Source organism: Lissotriton helveticus, chromosome 1_1 (genome assembly GCF_964261635.1).
Source record: "Lissotriton helveticus chromosome 1_1, aLisHel1.1, whole genome shotgun sequence".
In the NCBI taxonomy this organism is placed as follows: domain Eukaryota; kingdom Metazoa; phylum Chordata; class Amphibia; order Caudata; family Salamandridae; genus Lissotriton; species Lissotriton helveticus.
Genome location: NC_136057.1, coordinates 1,818,550,559 through 1,818,566,805, shown reverse-complemented (window position 1 = coordinate 1,818,566,805; position 16,247 = coordinate 1,818,550,559). Strand labels below are relative to the sequence as shown.

At 41.2% G+C, this 16,247-nt stretch overlaps 1 protein-coding gene across 1 annotated transcript in view; it reads right to left on the bottom strand.

The window, feature by feature from the left end:
* Positions 1-6,108: 6,108 nt before the first annotated feature.
* KIF14 (kinesin family member 14) overlaps positions 6,109-16,247 on the bottom strand; it is a 606,238-nt gene continuing 596,099 nt past the window's right edge. Inside the window, exon 30 of the mRNA XM_078641003.1 lies at positions 6,109-10,733. Within this exon, the coding sequence (XP_078497129.1) occupies positions 10,354-10,733 (380 nt within the window). The 3' untranslated portion in view covers positions 6,109-10,353. The remainder of the gene's footprint in view (positions 10,734-16,247) is intronic.

Below are 16,247 nucleotides of genomic sequence, written 5' to 3'. Positions count from 1 at the left end.
TGTGTTGGATTTCTTGAGTCTCTTGTCATGTCTTCTTCAATTGATTTGGTGCAGTTTAAATGCTTTACACGTGTTCCTTTGTGTAAATCTTGCTGCTCAGAGCCCTAGCTACCCAGGGTCAAGCTGAAGGTTTAAGAAACAAAATCTAAGGGGCCTAAAGGGGTTGGTAAGTGTATTACACAGTGAGGTCACAACATACAACACACACCATTTCTTACAAGGTCCCAGTATGATGTAGCAAAAGAGAGGGAGAAAACAAATGCTGCAGCCTTCTAAAAAATATCATAACAAGGGACTTGAAAAAAGGGCTGATCCGGCAACCGCACAAAAGCCAAAACAGCAGAAGGGTACCCTTTAATGGAGCCCAAGACAAAGCCTTGCTGGCCGAAGGTAAAAAAAAACAAAAAACATTTCAGATAACTTGGCCTGAAGTGGGTCAAATTGCTGAGAGCTGCACCAAGCCACAAATGTGTCCAAACGACCGGCATATACAGTTGTAGTCGAGGGCCACCAAGATGACGCCAACCACCTCCAGAGGAAGATCAAAGGTGTTCAGCTTTCGCCGCTTAATCTCTATGCATGCAAGTGGAGATTGCAAAGGTCCAGTTACAGACCCCTGCCCCGTTATTGCAACAGTAGGCTCTCCTGGAGTAGGCAGCCTGTTCGAAGAACCGATGCTTAAGCATTAGAGCTCTAGATACCATACTCTCCATGCCCAATTCGGAGTCACCAGATAACTTGGGCCCCATTGATCCTGATCTCCTTGAGAACTCAGGGAAGGAGTGGTATCAGCAAAAAGTCTTACATGAGTACCAAATTCTATTTGAGGAAGAAAGAGTCTCCAAGTGAGTGACGCCTTGGAAATTGCAATGCGCTGAAATTTGCACATTCATGGCAGTGGTGAACAGGCTGAGCCAAGGTTCTTCCTATTCGTAGATTAGTCCCTGCACCACCTCTGACTGTAACTGCCACTTGTGATCTGCTAGGCACTGACAGCTGCGCTTGTCCACTCTGACATTCAATGATCCTGCCAGGTGGCTCAATACCAGAAAAAGTATATGGGGATTCAGCCACTGAAGAGGTGCTAGGTCTCCTGGCACGGGGGGAGGGAGAAGGGGGGGGGGGGGGACACCTCCACCATGTTTGTTGCAGTACCACATGGATGTGGTGTTGTACTTCTTGAACAGAAGGAAGGTTTGAGTGCCAAGCAGATGACCCTCAGCTTCCGAAGGACGATATGGAGCCGGACTCTGATGGAGACCAGAGGCCTCTGATCTTCACCTCTCCCAGGAGGCTTCCACAACCAAGAAGTGGCACATTGGTCACCACTGTCAGTTCTGGCTGAAGTAGGAAGAGAAGTCTGCCGTTGACCAATCACAGTCTCCTTTGAGATCCGAAGATGCTCAGAGAGGTCCTTTTGATGTTAAGCCCACTGGGACTTCAGATTGCACCGCAGAATCCACATACCGCAACTGGCGTGCTCGATGAGCAGGATGCAGTAGGTCAATCAGTCCAAGAGTCGACCTCACAGAAATACAGGATTGAGCATGAAATATCAGGATCATAGCCTAAATGTCCTGGGCGTTCTTTAACCGGGTAAAGATACAAAACCAAACCATGTCCAAAATGGCTCCAATGAAGGTGACCATCTGAGGAGGAGTCAGGTGTGACTTTGTTGCAGTACAACATAAGGATCAAAATATAATAGCAGCAGACATGGTGGAAAATGCAAATCCACCTATCAAACAGCAAAACACTAAAATGTATATATAGTATACCAATACAATTATATAACAAACCAAATTGACATAAGTAACCAAAATCTATAATATATGGCAACATTATCGCCTAAAGCTGGGTAAAGCCATACCAGATTACATACCAATCCACAGCTCACTTTAGAACTCTGGAAACAAAATGTATTCTTCCTTGTGTGTTGCTAGGAAGCAGACCACTACGCCTATGAAATTATTCCAACTCATCCCTTGATGGTAGAGGAACAATGGCAACATACAACTTCATCTCAGTCATGTTGTTTTGAAAGTGATGTTGTCCTTTTACTATTTCCCCAAATCATAGTGCAAGGATTTTAAAAAAAATCTCTGTTTCCACACCAAACAAGAGGTTTGCTCAGTTAACTGTCTATGCTCTCAGAATACAAAGCATCTTCTTCAAGTCAATAGGAGACGCTGCGACTTCTGAGAAGGAAGACAATTATCAGGGTATCATCAAAGGTAGCCTTAGTGACCCTGCGTTCTTCTGACCTTTGTGCATCAATAGCCCAGCACTCAAAGTCATGATAGTGTGCTCACTTTGTAACAGGACTCGAACACCAGGAACAAAGGCTTATGACACAGGCTATACGGCCTGGGTTGGAGAGGAGCTTACTAAGTGTTTATAGGCAACCCAAGGACCTCAAAGTTGAAACACAACTTCAACAGGCAACAAAGAACAAGTTACTTACCTTCTGTAGAGCCTTTTTGGTACAGACTCTTACTGCAGATTCCTCAACTCTGAATGTTACATCAGACTGGATCCAGAAACTATGAAGCTGTACCTCTGTGGTACATCATAGGTGTTGTACATGCAAGATGTGTGGGTGCAAGCCAATTTAGGCACCATCGAAGCACGTGGACATAAGTTGCTTTAGGGACTCCTCCACGCACACAGAGTCAAAATCAGACTGGTCATGACCAGTGTGCAGATTGCTAGATAAGGATCGTTTTGTAAAATAATCCAGTTCACAGCACTGGGTGGATGAGAGAGTCAGTGAGGAACCTGCTATTAGAGTCTCTACCAGGACAACAAGATACTCACACCGTATTTGGTAGAGACACTATCTAGCCGCAGACTCAACTGAGAATTATCTCCAGACATCAGACTGGATCCCGGAATTGCTTTTGAGCAGCACCCCTGCGTGCCGGTAGGTGGCGTTATTCAGCTATACGTGGCATTGGCAGCGGTGTCTGCACCGGAAGTGACACACGTGGTGCCTACATAGGCGTCACCCCAGTGCGTTGACGTCTGTTACTTTTCGTGACTTTCCATGCAAGACAACTGATGTGGAATACTATGGCACCGAATGGGGAAAAGCCCTGACCCTAGAAATCAGTTTGCAGAGTAGGACGGATGGGTGGATCGGTAGGGAATCTGTGGCTAAATAGTCTCTACCAGATAAGGCATTACCAAAGGTAAGTAACTAGTTCATCTGATAGTGACTTCTAGCCCCAGATTCCTTACCTAAGAATAGATACCCAAGCAATATCTCCCCAGAGGTGGGTCTGCAGTGTAATTTCACACCAGGAAGTCCTGCAGGACTGAATGAGCATAATGCCCATCCCCATGGACTAGACATTCTAGACAGTATTGCTTGGTAAACGTGTGCAGGAAAGACCACGTTGCTGCCCGACAGATGTCAAGGACTGGAAGTCTGCATGGAAACGCAGTGGTTACAGCATCTTTAGCTCTGAAAGAATGAGCACGCAGACCTTCAGTGGGTTGCTTCTTAGCCAATGCATAGCAGATTTTGATACAGAGCACTATCCATCGTGAAATGGTCCTCTTCTGTCTGGCACGTCCTTTCTTCGCTCTGAAATACCCCATGAAAGGTAGGTGATCTCCCCAGAACTCTATATGTGGTCAAGGGATAACAACAATGCTCTTTTTGGGTTTAGACCGTGAAGGTGGTCCTCTTTTTGGAGGAAAGAGGCAGAGTAGAATAAGTAGGCAGAGTGATGGATTGGCCTACAGGAAAGTGAGTGACCATTCAGTAGAAAGGAAGCTCTCGCAGGAAGTACAAGTTTATCTGGGTAGATGCTCAGGTAAGGAGGATTGGATCTCAACGTCTGAAACATACTGGCCAACTGGGCAGATGTTACAGCCATGAGAAAGGCTATTTTGATGGTAAGGAACCTGAGGGGACAATTGAGCAGGGGCTCAAAGGGGGTGCACATAAGGAAAGTGAGGACAAGATTGCGGTCCCACTGTGGCATAACAAAGGGCAAATGTGGGAACAAATGTTCCAAACCTTTTTAGAAACCGATTTACAATAGGGGATTTGAAGAGGGATGGCTCGTCAGGGAACCGCAGAAAAGATGAAATAGTAGAAAGCTATCCTTTGAGAGTGCCCAAAGCAGAGCCCTGCAAGAGATAGAATGGAAAGGAGATCCTGAGCAAGAGGGGCAGAACGGGAATTGATTTGACTTACTGTACACAATGCCATCAAATTTTCACAACTGCAGGGGTACACTGTCTTGGTGGAGGGACGCCTGGCTGCCAAGATAGCGGCACAGTCTTCAGATGGAAGGTCAAAGTTGCGAAATGTTGCCGCTCAATCTCCACACAAGATAGCGGAGTGTTGACCGGTTCTGAAGGAGAACCCTGCCCTGCTGCTGCGACAGATGGTCATACTCAACAGCTTGGGATACCAGACCCTCCCTTCCCACTCCAGAGCCAGAAGGATAACTTGGGCCCAGTCGTTACTGACCTTCTTGAGATCTCCGGGCAGGAGCGGTTTGGGCAGAAAGGCATACAGGAGGCCTAAGCTCCACTCAAGATAAAAATAATATCCGAGCGAGACCCGCCTTGGAAATGCCAGCACGCAGAACTGTGGCGAACAGATCTAAACTAGGCTCGCCCCACTGCCGAAAGAAACCTAGCGCCACCTCCGGATGGAGACATTTGTGATTCACTAGGCATCTTCTACTGAGTTCATACACTCTGGCATTCAGAGAGTCCACCAGGTGTTGAACCACCAGGGAGATACCCTGACAATGTCCATAGACGCAGGGCCTCTTGACAAAGGGTCCGCAACCCCACCCGCCCTGTTTGTTGCAGTACCTCATGGCGGTGGTGTTGTCTGCGAACCCCTGTACTAGCCTTCCCTTGTTAGAGAGTAGAAAGGCTTTCATTGCCAGGTTGATGTCGAGTCAGGATTCTGCCGGAGACCCGAGACCTTTGATCTCCACTTTTCCCTGATGGACCTTTATGTGTGAACTTGGGTCACATCGAATATTTTGATTCACCAGATGTTTTACTTAATGTGAGTAGAAAAGACCTAAAAAAATCGTTGTTTGTCCTTCATCAGCGATCAAAGATTTTCAAAGGAGATGGCCAAACTCAGTGTCATTAAAAACAGCGGACACTGGTAACAGCTGGGGTTCAGCCGCATTTCACTGCCATTCACAACCATCAGCATAGGTTTGTCTTAACACATTTTAAATTAGATATTTTCTACCGAATAATTAGTTTCCCAGTTGTCTATGACTGGTGTGCAATTTTGATAAACTGCCCCTGCGACCGTTTTCGACCCAATGCACCTTGCACTTTACATTCTTCTGTCCTTTTTATGCTGTACCACGTAAATTCTATATCTTACCCATTTTACTTGATCTTAATTTTAATCAATGTCGACCTGCTTTGCTTTTTCTACAACAATTGACCTCTTTGGCGATCTGTTTTAAGATTTCTAGTTTTTTATGGTCTGTGATACTGCTAAGGAAAAATATGAATGCTCTGTAATGATGTTTATAAATTTGATTTATCATGTTTTTTACATCAATTTCTTTAAAAGATAATCGAATAAAGCTGACTATTCGATTATCACCTGTTACCAATGAAACAATAACTCAAGGGCCAGATCAAAAGAACAGGTTCATCATAAGCACCTCCAAAGCAGACCCTGTCCTCGAAGTAACTTGAACCATGTGATAAGTCAACCACCACATTTCACGGTAACCTAGAAAGAAAAGAAGACTCATACACAAAATAACGCGGATCTTTAACTCTCTTACCGCAATCTTAAGAAGACCAGACATCCATTTGTGACTGTCACTTGGAATGTAAAGTGCCAAACAGGTCCGTCCTGAGGAGGGTGATGCTGATAACTAAATATCGATGCTTTGATTCGACAGAATGCTTTTAATTTTTCATTACTAACATAATACTTTTGTAAAAAGCAGTCCTACAGTTGATTTAGGAGGCCAACTATTCTTTTTCAGCTCAACAGTAGACTAAACGCCCATCACAAAACATTTCTTCCAACACATAAATACTGTCAACAGGATCTGTGCTGAGTCTGTAATACAATTAGGGTCAATTGTCAGACACTCAAAGTAACAATTTTTTTTAATAAAGATACTATAGTGCTACCACAGCACATTACCTTTGTCTGTTGGTGGTCTGATTAGGCTGATTCAATGAACACTGGGATATCAATAAATTTACAATGGAACATATTCTGCATTTCTTTATATATCTGAAGAATGTGATAATAGCCATATCATGCGCCTTAAGTGTACAAATACAGACATTTTCTTAACATACATGATTCTGAACTGTGCAAGGCATGGCATAAATATTTGGTAGAATACTTAATACAGTAAATGTGAGCAAACTTATTACTTGTTTTGTGACCATATAAAAATAACGAGTGAGCATTTTACAGGTTGTGCTTAGTTATACAAATGAGCACCACAAATAAACGACTTTCAGTAAAAATCCTTAGGCAATTATTTTACATATGAATCCTGCATATATAACATTTCATACTGCATTGCTTTAAAATACCCTTTTACATTATTGCATCCGTCACAACTATAACAGTTCGGGCAATTAGTTTCACCTTTTCTGCAATAGAGCCTTTAGGTCATACACAACAGCTAATGTTGCCTGTATACTTCACAACAGTCTGTACAAATGTGCATTACAATACCATTATTGAATGTCCAAATCAACAAGTAATAATTTATTATTGAAAGAGAAAATATAATTTTTTTTTTAGAAGATTTTATCTATATACATGTTTTTTTAAACCCACAAATCCACCTTTACTTACTCTTCTTTTGGAAGTCAAATTTGTGAATTTGAGATTATTACTTTTAAGAGGAAGTTTTAGTTTTAGGTACCTCAGTGACATGTGAAGTCTGATCTGCGGCTGGCATGTGAATAAATATGAACATTACATTAATGTACTGTGTTCTGTTTGTGACAATATACACTTCAGCAGTTCACTGACATGCAGATAATGCTTACGTTATCCATATGAAAGCACATCAACATTCTAGGAGGGATTTAAATTAAAATCCGTTCAGTTACTTAACATGGAATTATGAACTAACATGTTTATCATAGCCATTTCCCAACTCCTGAATTTACAACCTCTGAAAAAAATCTTGTTCACACATGGGAAGAGAATGCTGAGGGACCCTTCTGACAGAGGAAGAAAAATGTATTTCATAACATACCTTTCAATTGATAGCGCCACAATTTTCAGGTTTTAATAGAGAGAATTGGAGGAGTCAAAGAACCAGAAAGAGAGTAGAAACGTTATGGAGAAAAGTATCCCCAACCAATGTGATAAACTTAGATACACTGTTCTGTGGTCAAGAAAAACAAAACAAATGCCTCACCACCTTACTTCTGTTAAGAGACATATGACAAAATAAAGTGGACAGAAGACTGGGTTAAGTTACAAGATAAGTATTTGTGTAGATACATGCACTGTAAGGTTCACAAGAAAATAGACAGCTCAAGGGCTTACATGTAACTCAGCTCAAGGGCTTACATGTAACAGATACACCATTAACTGAAGCTCTTAAATTCTCTAACTATTAGTAGGTATCAGTGGAGACTAAAACAATGTGCCGCTACCACCAATGCAATCATCAAGTAATGAAACCCAGAGATGGATGTCCACCCTGCTCCAACATTTGTGAGTATAGAGAGGTATGCAGAGAAGCCCCTAGAAGGTGGGCAAAGGAAAAGTGAGTGATGTCTGCCAGGTGGATAGCTAAGATAAGAATGGCATCCCAGGTACATTCATTAGAGTAAAAGGTCATTCCTCTATCTACTTTCACCATTTTCAGTCTCTTATTTACAGTGATTTAAAGCTAGTGTACCTAAGAAGTGGCAATATTGCACTGTGACAGGACATGCAGCACCTCCTAAAAAAGAAAAGAAAAAAAGCTTAGACAATGGAGACCTGTGTGTATTGGTTTGAAACCCACAGTATACTCGACAGTTTCTCGAATGACTATTGAACCAGACACGAAAATCTCAATCCTTGTAAGCAATTGCCCAGGTCTACAAATTCTGTACATTAGAATAGTTTTTTTTCCAGCTGGTGGAGAGGTATTTACGACAGACATATTTAATAACTCAAAGACTGGCCATGACGATGACAGGAAAAGCATGCTGGATACACACCACGTAATATACATAAATAAAACCACACATATCATATATAAATAACAACAACACACATATATACATTATACATTTGTGAGCTTGAAGATTTAAATTCCATTCCATCTCCATCCTTTCTAAAGACTATCTGTAAAAACAACACTGAAGAGTCAATTTTTGAACCCTACAAAATTAACGAGGCCAGATACATATAGAAGGATTGCAATGGTTTAAGATGATGAAAATCCGGTGTGTATTTTGTCCTGTGCTGAAATCTTTATTGGCGAGGTGGAAGGAAAGAAGAGTAAGTGTGTTAAAAACCTTTGCATATTTCAAAGCCTATAAAGTAATTGTTAGAAAAATAATTCCACCCTGGATTATATTATTACTCAAGCCTCTGAGTTAGTGCTAAACAGAACATATTCCTCCAAATCTAATGTCATAACTGAATGTCCTCCTAGGAAAAAAGGTGTACACTTCGTGATTCTTGTGGTAGCCTGACACAGAGGAGGTAAAGCAGATGTGGCAGCAACTCTGAATTATTTATTATTTTAAATGGCACTCATTTTAGATACTATAGCCACCTTGCAGAGTGAATAATGTTTGCAGCTAGGATCACAATATTTTTTATAATAATATTCCCTTGGTAAAGTTAATGACCAGTCAAATATACTATCATGGTCGAACATAAAACCAGAAGCCTTTTAAAGGTGCTACGTAGAATATATAACATCAAAATAGTTTAACCGTTGAAGAAGTGCACCAAGTAGTAAATTGTATTTTGGTTTGTAGATGTGAGCACCACAAGTGAGTGTAGGACATCTCAACATTAATGCCGCAGACCTACTTTCAGAGTAAACAAGGATGGAAAGAAAGCCCTGAGGCTAAACGCTGAAGGGACTGTGCTGGGGACAATCTTTGAAGAATTATTCTTTCGTACTACACATGCTGTATGAAAAAAGAAAAGCGGATTTGCAGCAAGAATTAGAAATCCACATTGTTCCAGATCATTTAGTGTTAGTCTGGACACATGTAGCTCTTAAGTCATAGACTGACTTGTGGCTCAACACTGCAATCAACAGGTGAGTTCACACAATGAGGGCAAAGGACACCATCATTAAACTAAAGGAGTCAAGTACACATCCCTGCTAATTGCTGAAAGGGAAGATACTACTTCAAAAGACTACCTTACTTTAAAAAAAAAAAAATTAAGTGCAAGTCGGGACTTTCATCGTTGTACTAGTACACTGCATTAACAAATTGTGATTTTTGCTTTGTAAATGTAGGCGTAACAGAATCAAAAAGCAGTCTGAACAATACATTTCTGGTACAAAGACTCTAGGCACAGGTAAATGAAGCCTAGTTTTGTGTTTTACTTCCAAGACGATTGGTCGCTGGCAGAAAATCAAGGTGTGAGTGAGAAGAAGAAAACTGAATGTTGTCCCAGTAATGGTCCTCTTGCACCCTTGGCACATGGTTGAACCAAACTGTTCAATAATGTATCATGCTGATATAAAATCATAAGCCAGGTTTAACTCAACTTTAGAAATCCCTAGAGTATTCATCAGGCAAGACATGCTAAGTGCAAATGCAGAGTTGAGGCAAGAAGTAACTAGGACTGCTATCAGTGTACACAACAGAAAAAGATGATGGGCTAAAAAGGACGCCTTCGTCTAATGTGGTGTCAATGACCAGAGCTGCATAGATCAACGAGCACAGATCATCAAAATGAGAAATTACCTCTTAATGAATATTTCTGGTTCAAGATTAAACTTTGTAATTCGAAAATGTCACAGAAGTTGCAAGGCACTGCATGGCGTTATAATCGGAAATACTTCAAAATACATCATTGGCAGGTCTTTTTGAACGTACACAAGCAAAGCTATCTTCCTAAATCCACCATAGGACAGTTTTTCTTAATAATCCATTGAGAGTTCCTACTTAGAAGGAGCACATTGAATTTTACATCAAATTCCCTTCTAAATTACAAACCACAGCAGTGTCCATTTGTTGTACACCACCAACTGTAAACATTGGTGGCAGTCGAAACGTTGGCATGTTTTCTTTCTTTCCTAAAACAAGAATTTGTCTATATATTATTGCACCATGTAGACACATCATTCTGGCGTGTGATTTCAGTGCAGGCAGGTAGTCTCAAATACGAGGGAGTCACACCCATTGAATCGCACTAGGTGAAAATTCCATAGACGTTACAGTCTGAGGATTCAGTTGAAATACTGTTTTTGGCACTCCTTTCTTCTGATACGTCCTCATTGCTACATCACTTCCTAAAAGCTCTCCTTTGGTTTTTCGTTGAACATTACTGATCTCCGATCTGAAAACGTTGCTGTCACGTTCAGGATGCACACTTTTTATCATTGACTTGATAAGGTCATTCAATTCTGAGGTTTCCCAAAATGAAGTATGGTTTTTGCTTCTAAAGGTGTCTGGTGACAATCTGAACATACTGAAGTACTTCCTGATAAGCTGAGTGGAACTGGAGATATTATCCAGACAATCAACAAGGCGATAGCCATGACCATCTGTCCCTTTGAAACAAAGAAAACAATCGTTATTGCATTTGTTTTGGCTACAGATTAGAAAGCATTTAAGTATAACAACAATGGTAAAGGTTGGTGGTCACCCAATAAAAAATTGATCCTTTCGATGGAAGATACTCAGCAAGCTTTCAGATGATAATTCTTATTTCAGGAGACATTTTACATTTCTAAACATTTGCGTGCACCAGCCCATGGCTAGTAGATCAATATAGACTTTTTAAATATAAAAAACTCCTTAAACAACGAACTAGAAGACTTATAACGACTTTCAATTTTTGCAAGCCCGTGTCCTTCTTTGAGCTTACCCGAGAGGGCTTTTAAACCTTGAAAGTAACCAAAGCGTCTTACGACTTCAAAACTGCAGTCAGCTCAGATGATGCAAATGAACGAGGGAACAACCCTTCTTAGTTAAGTGGCCTATGTAGAAAAGCCTCATCCACCACTATTTATTGCTCTCACACAAACTCAAGGGACGACATTTCTTGAGTTAGAGTGGGATCATGGAAGATGGTTATTGAACCATGGCACAAGACTCTCAGAGAAAGTGGCATCACACAGTAAGAGAAATATTCTGCCATCTGAGGAAACCTACTGTACCCCAAAACATCCCACTAAAGCCTCAACTAAGTATGACGAATTAAAAAAAACACCAATTAGATATCTTCACAGCATGTATGTGCGCCGAAGGTGCAATGTGTAAATGTATAGTAAATAAGTAACGATGCACAAACATCTGTTCTGAGCAATTTAACTAGAAAAATAAACCAGTTACTTACCTTGAGTGATGATCTTTCTAGTGAATACTCCACAGCAGACTCCTTACCTTAAGAATACCCACATGCATCAGACTGGATCGGAAAATTTGCAACAGGAATTCTGCACCAGTAGGTGTTGTTTGTCTCAGCATCGGGTACCATATCAGACATGCATCACTCAAACCATATATTGGCACCTTGTTGTCTGCTGCTCATTCATTTGTTCCAAGCCCATATTGGCAGTGGAAATGCAGTGCTACAATCTAATTTGTGGCAACCTTGGCCATTCCTCAGTAAGGGGAGGAGGTGGGTGGAACTGGCGAGGAATCGGCCAGTAGACAGAGAATCAAGCAGAAAGATTGTTATCAAAGGTAAGTAACTTGATCTTCTAATGGAAAATTCTACCTGCAGATTGCTCAAGTTCAGAATAGATACCACCACAATACCAATACACCTATAAGGTGGTGAATTTGAAGGAATGGTGACAACAGAAAGTACTGGAGCATGGAACAAGCAAAATGACCATCCTTTCTCACTTCCGAATGGAACCAATAATGTTTGGTAAATGTTTAAATTGATGCTCATGTCGCCACTGGACATATGCCTGGGATGGGCTTCCCAAAGAAAATGCAGAAGTCACATTCACTCTTGTATAGTGGGGCCTGACACCTTCTGGAGGACCCTTTTTCGCAAGAACAAAACAGATCTTAACACAAAGCACAATCTACCAGGATAGATTTCTCTTCTGGACTGCTCTGCCTTTCTTTGTGCTCACATATCCGCCAAAAGTTGATCAGGTCAAAATTCGCTGATGCTGTGGAAATAACAGCTGACCTCAAAAACAAGGGCCCAACCTTTGCAGCCTCTCCTCCTCCTTGGTGCAATGTGGCAGGATAAAAAAAGCGGAAAGAGTGATGGACAGATCTACATACAACGCAGTAGAACATTTTGGGTGAAAAGATGCTTAGACCTGGTCTGCAAAACCAGCTTGTCTTTAAAGAAGGCGTTAGAGAGGGGCCGGACACAAAGTGATTGCATCTCACATGTGCCGAGCTGACACGATAGCCATTAAGAACAACTTTTTCAATGTCAAAAGCTTCAACTGGCTGCTATGCATCAGCTCAGATATCACCTAAAGTAAGTGAAAACCAAGGTAAGGTACTACAAAAACTTAAAGAAAGGGGAAGGAGGGAACATATACAACAACCCCTTCAAAAACCTCAAAGCGATCAGGGACTTAAAAAATGTTGGTCATATAAACAAATGAAAGCTGATGAGGCTTCAACATCCTCCTTAACCATGCCAACAGCACAACCCTGCTGGACCCACAAAAGCACAACACACCAGAAAAGGGCACTTTAGGGAAATCAATATTCTCTCCTGTACACCAGGAAACAAAACTGTTGCACCATCCAGCATAAACAGATTTCGAGGAGGGCCAGCATGCCTCCGGAATGATGTATACCACCTGTGCTGGAAACAGAAAGAACGCATATGTCCGGCTAAATCTCAAAAACGGGGATTGGGGATTGTTTAAATAAATTACCAAATAATCCTACTCTTAGTAATCTATGGTACAATGGTGCTCCGTTGTGACACTTGCTGTCTGACAAGTGTAAATTGAACAGAAAAAAGAAATGCTGCCGAGCACGGTAGCAACACACTGGGCACTGTGAACTAATGTCCCTGGGGACCTTAGAAGGGTATCAAACAATCGTCGACTATCAATGAAAATTCAAAACAAATCAGTGAAACATTATATATCCATTGTTCTCATCAATTGTATTCATCAATGAAATGTAATTTCAAATACGACATAAGTGCAAAAAACATTGACATTAAGTGATCAACTTAAGTTCTACAGTATATAGTGATTGTGTCATGAACCATACTTATAATGTACATCAATTTGAAACAATAACCAGATTCTTTTCAAACAGCCCGATGCATTTCGGGACAGTGACGTCCCTTCTTCAGGGGAAATCTATAGAGGGAACAAAATTAGACATACATATAGTTCATCCTGATGCATTGGGTAACGAATACAAAAATAGTAACTTCAGACTTCCACGACAGAGGGAAATACCAACTCATTGTGAAAAAATTAATAGAACTGGGAAAAAAAGCTGTTGTAACAAAAGGAAGCAGTAGCTGAATGAAGTATAAACCACACACAATTGTGGGGTTAAGGAATAGTCAAACTATGGTGACAAGAACGATCTGTGCAACACATGCAGAATATTTAAAAACGTGATGAGTGCATGCTGATTAACCAAAGAAACACCCCTGAGTGCTCAAATATAAAAGAGTGAAAGCACTACTTGTCCACATCAAATACCTGGCTGAATGCAACTGACATGTACTAAAGAGAGAAACAACAACAACTTCAGTGCTATTGTCAATCAGGCGAGTTATAAATGCCAACTATCGTGCACCAATAAGGTACACCCACCTTATGCATAGAAAACCTCGCATCCGTCCTGAACTCCAACAGTACAAGGATGTGTGGGTAAACTGTAGAAAACAAAAACCTAATGTAAATCACTACCACCATAGATCGCATTCTGGATAAACATGTGTGTATGTCACAACTCACCGGAATGGATATCACAATCGGTTTAGCCAGTGAAATCAAGCAACTCGACCCACAGGTGTGTTTTAGTAAAAATAGTCGAGTTGTATATTAAGACGCTGCGAAAATTAAGCGAAACACGCTCCGTCACCCGTTTTTGTTACAAGAACCAGAATTTGCTGGTCGTCTAAACAGAGTACTCAAAACTACAGCTTACCCTAACACCAACTCCAATTCGTTGAAACCGCTAACTAGATGTCTCCAGCAGAAAGTTAACCGCCACACTGGTGAAGACGCGTTAAACACGTCCGAAGAGCATTGAGTAATAAATAGCGACAAAGGACTATCTTAGAAAAAAGTGAGCCGCCATGATGGAATGGTGCTAAACTGCGATATGAGTGTAATGAACCAAAAGAGTAAATGGATCGTATGAAAAAAGCCGTCATTTTACAAACAACAACAAGGATGCGGTACCTTTACCCTACGTGTTATTCAACACTAAACTATTGCTCTAGAAAAATCGCTATATATAAGCTAGTAAGAAATGGTGAGATTGTTGTAGTTCTTAAGACAGCCTCTGGTGCCAAGTGAAACGCAACTGAAAGAGCTCAGGTGATACATGTCTAATAATGAAAAGGCGACTATTAAATGTGGATAAAACACAAAATGGGGTAAAACAATAATTGTAGTGAGACTAAGACGAACTAATAATACCACAAATATTAGAACCGCAAAGAGTGTGGAGATAAATGGTGCTATTGAAGCCCATGAATCAAAAAAACATGAAAAACAGGTGGAAAAGAAGAAGGCAAAAATGCTACTGCTAAACATTGCAATGAGTATGAACATATTATAGCTATGCCATGTCAACCCATGGAGATGAAAATAAAGAAAACAGTACGAAGGATAAAAACATACATAGGGCCTAACGTATGGCAAGATCACATTACAGTGTATAGCAAAAAACTCATTGGATGATCAAGAAAGTTGCTTATAACTTAATCACCCATGCACATGTCTAGTTTACTGCTAGTGGCATAAAAATTCACATAAAACAGGACATATCAAAACGGTCATTAAGACCTGCTGGGTGCATCGTTCCTAACATTTGTATCCAGAATAGTTCCCTTTGTAGTAACAACCTATTGGTGTCACGGCCTGGTTTGTCTGGTATTTGCTCTATGACTTGAAACCGAATTTGGGATATTGAATGTTAAGCCTCATCCCAATGAGTGGCTAAACTGGAGGTTGTACTTTTAGTTCGGATTCTACTCTTATGCTCAGTTATCCTGGTTTTCAATTTACGGGCTGTTTTGCCTATATACGCTTTCCAGCATGGGCACTTGATGCAATAGATAACGTGAGTAGAGTTGAAATCAGTTGTATGTTTAAGCTTAATTTTCTGGCCTGTTAATGGATGTGTTAATACATTACCAGTTATAACATTGTTGCAACGCCTGGTGCCTAGGCAATTTAGTGGACTTTGTGTTGTTGGTGGAGTAGCGAGTAAGGTGCGTAGGTTTTTCCCTTTGGTGTAAGCAAAAAGAGGTCTCATCAAATATGCCATTAAACCCTTTTTCTTGTTGGAGAAGAACCCAACGTCAAGTCATGAAGGTGGAAGCTCTGGAGGTTGGTGTAAAGAAACGACCACTCTGACTGCTACAGGCGGTCCCTGAAAAGCAGTACAGAGGGAGATGTGTAGAAGATCTGCATACCACACCCTTCGCAACCAGTCAACGGAAACCAGAATCATTTGTGGCTGCTTCAGGAGCAGGTTCCTAAAAACTCGAGTGATCAAGGGTATGGAAGGAAACGTATAGTGCAGGGGAAAGCCGCCGGTCAGTAGAAACACACCTCTCTGAGCGCCTTGTAATGGAAACTGGAGAGCACAAAACAGAGGCAATGCTCATTCTTGAAAGTGGTGAAGAGATTTCCTGGAGGAGTGCCCCAGAAGGCAAAAATGCTTTGTACAATATCCAAGTGAAGTGCCACTTGTGGTCGGCAATATGAAGCAGACATAGGCTGTCAAGTCTCACGTTCAAGGAGCCTGCCAGACGTTCGGGAAACAGCCAGATTCCATTCACCTGAACCCAGGCCAAAAGCCTCAGCACTTCCTGGGATAGGGGCTGAGACAACACTCCGCCTGCTTACTCAGACACATCACAGTTATGTTGT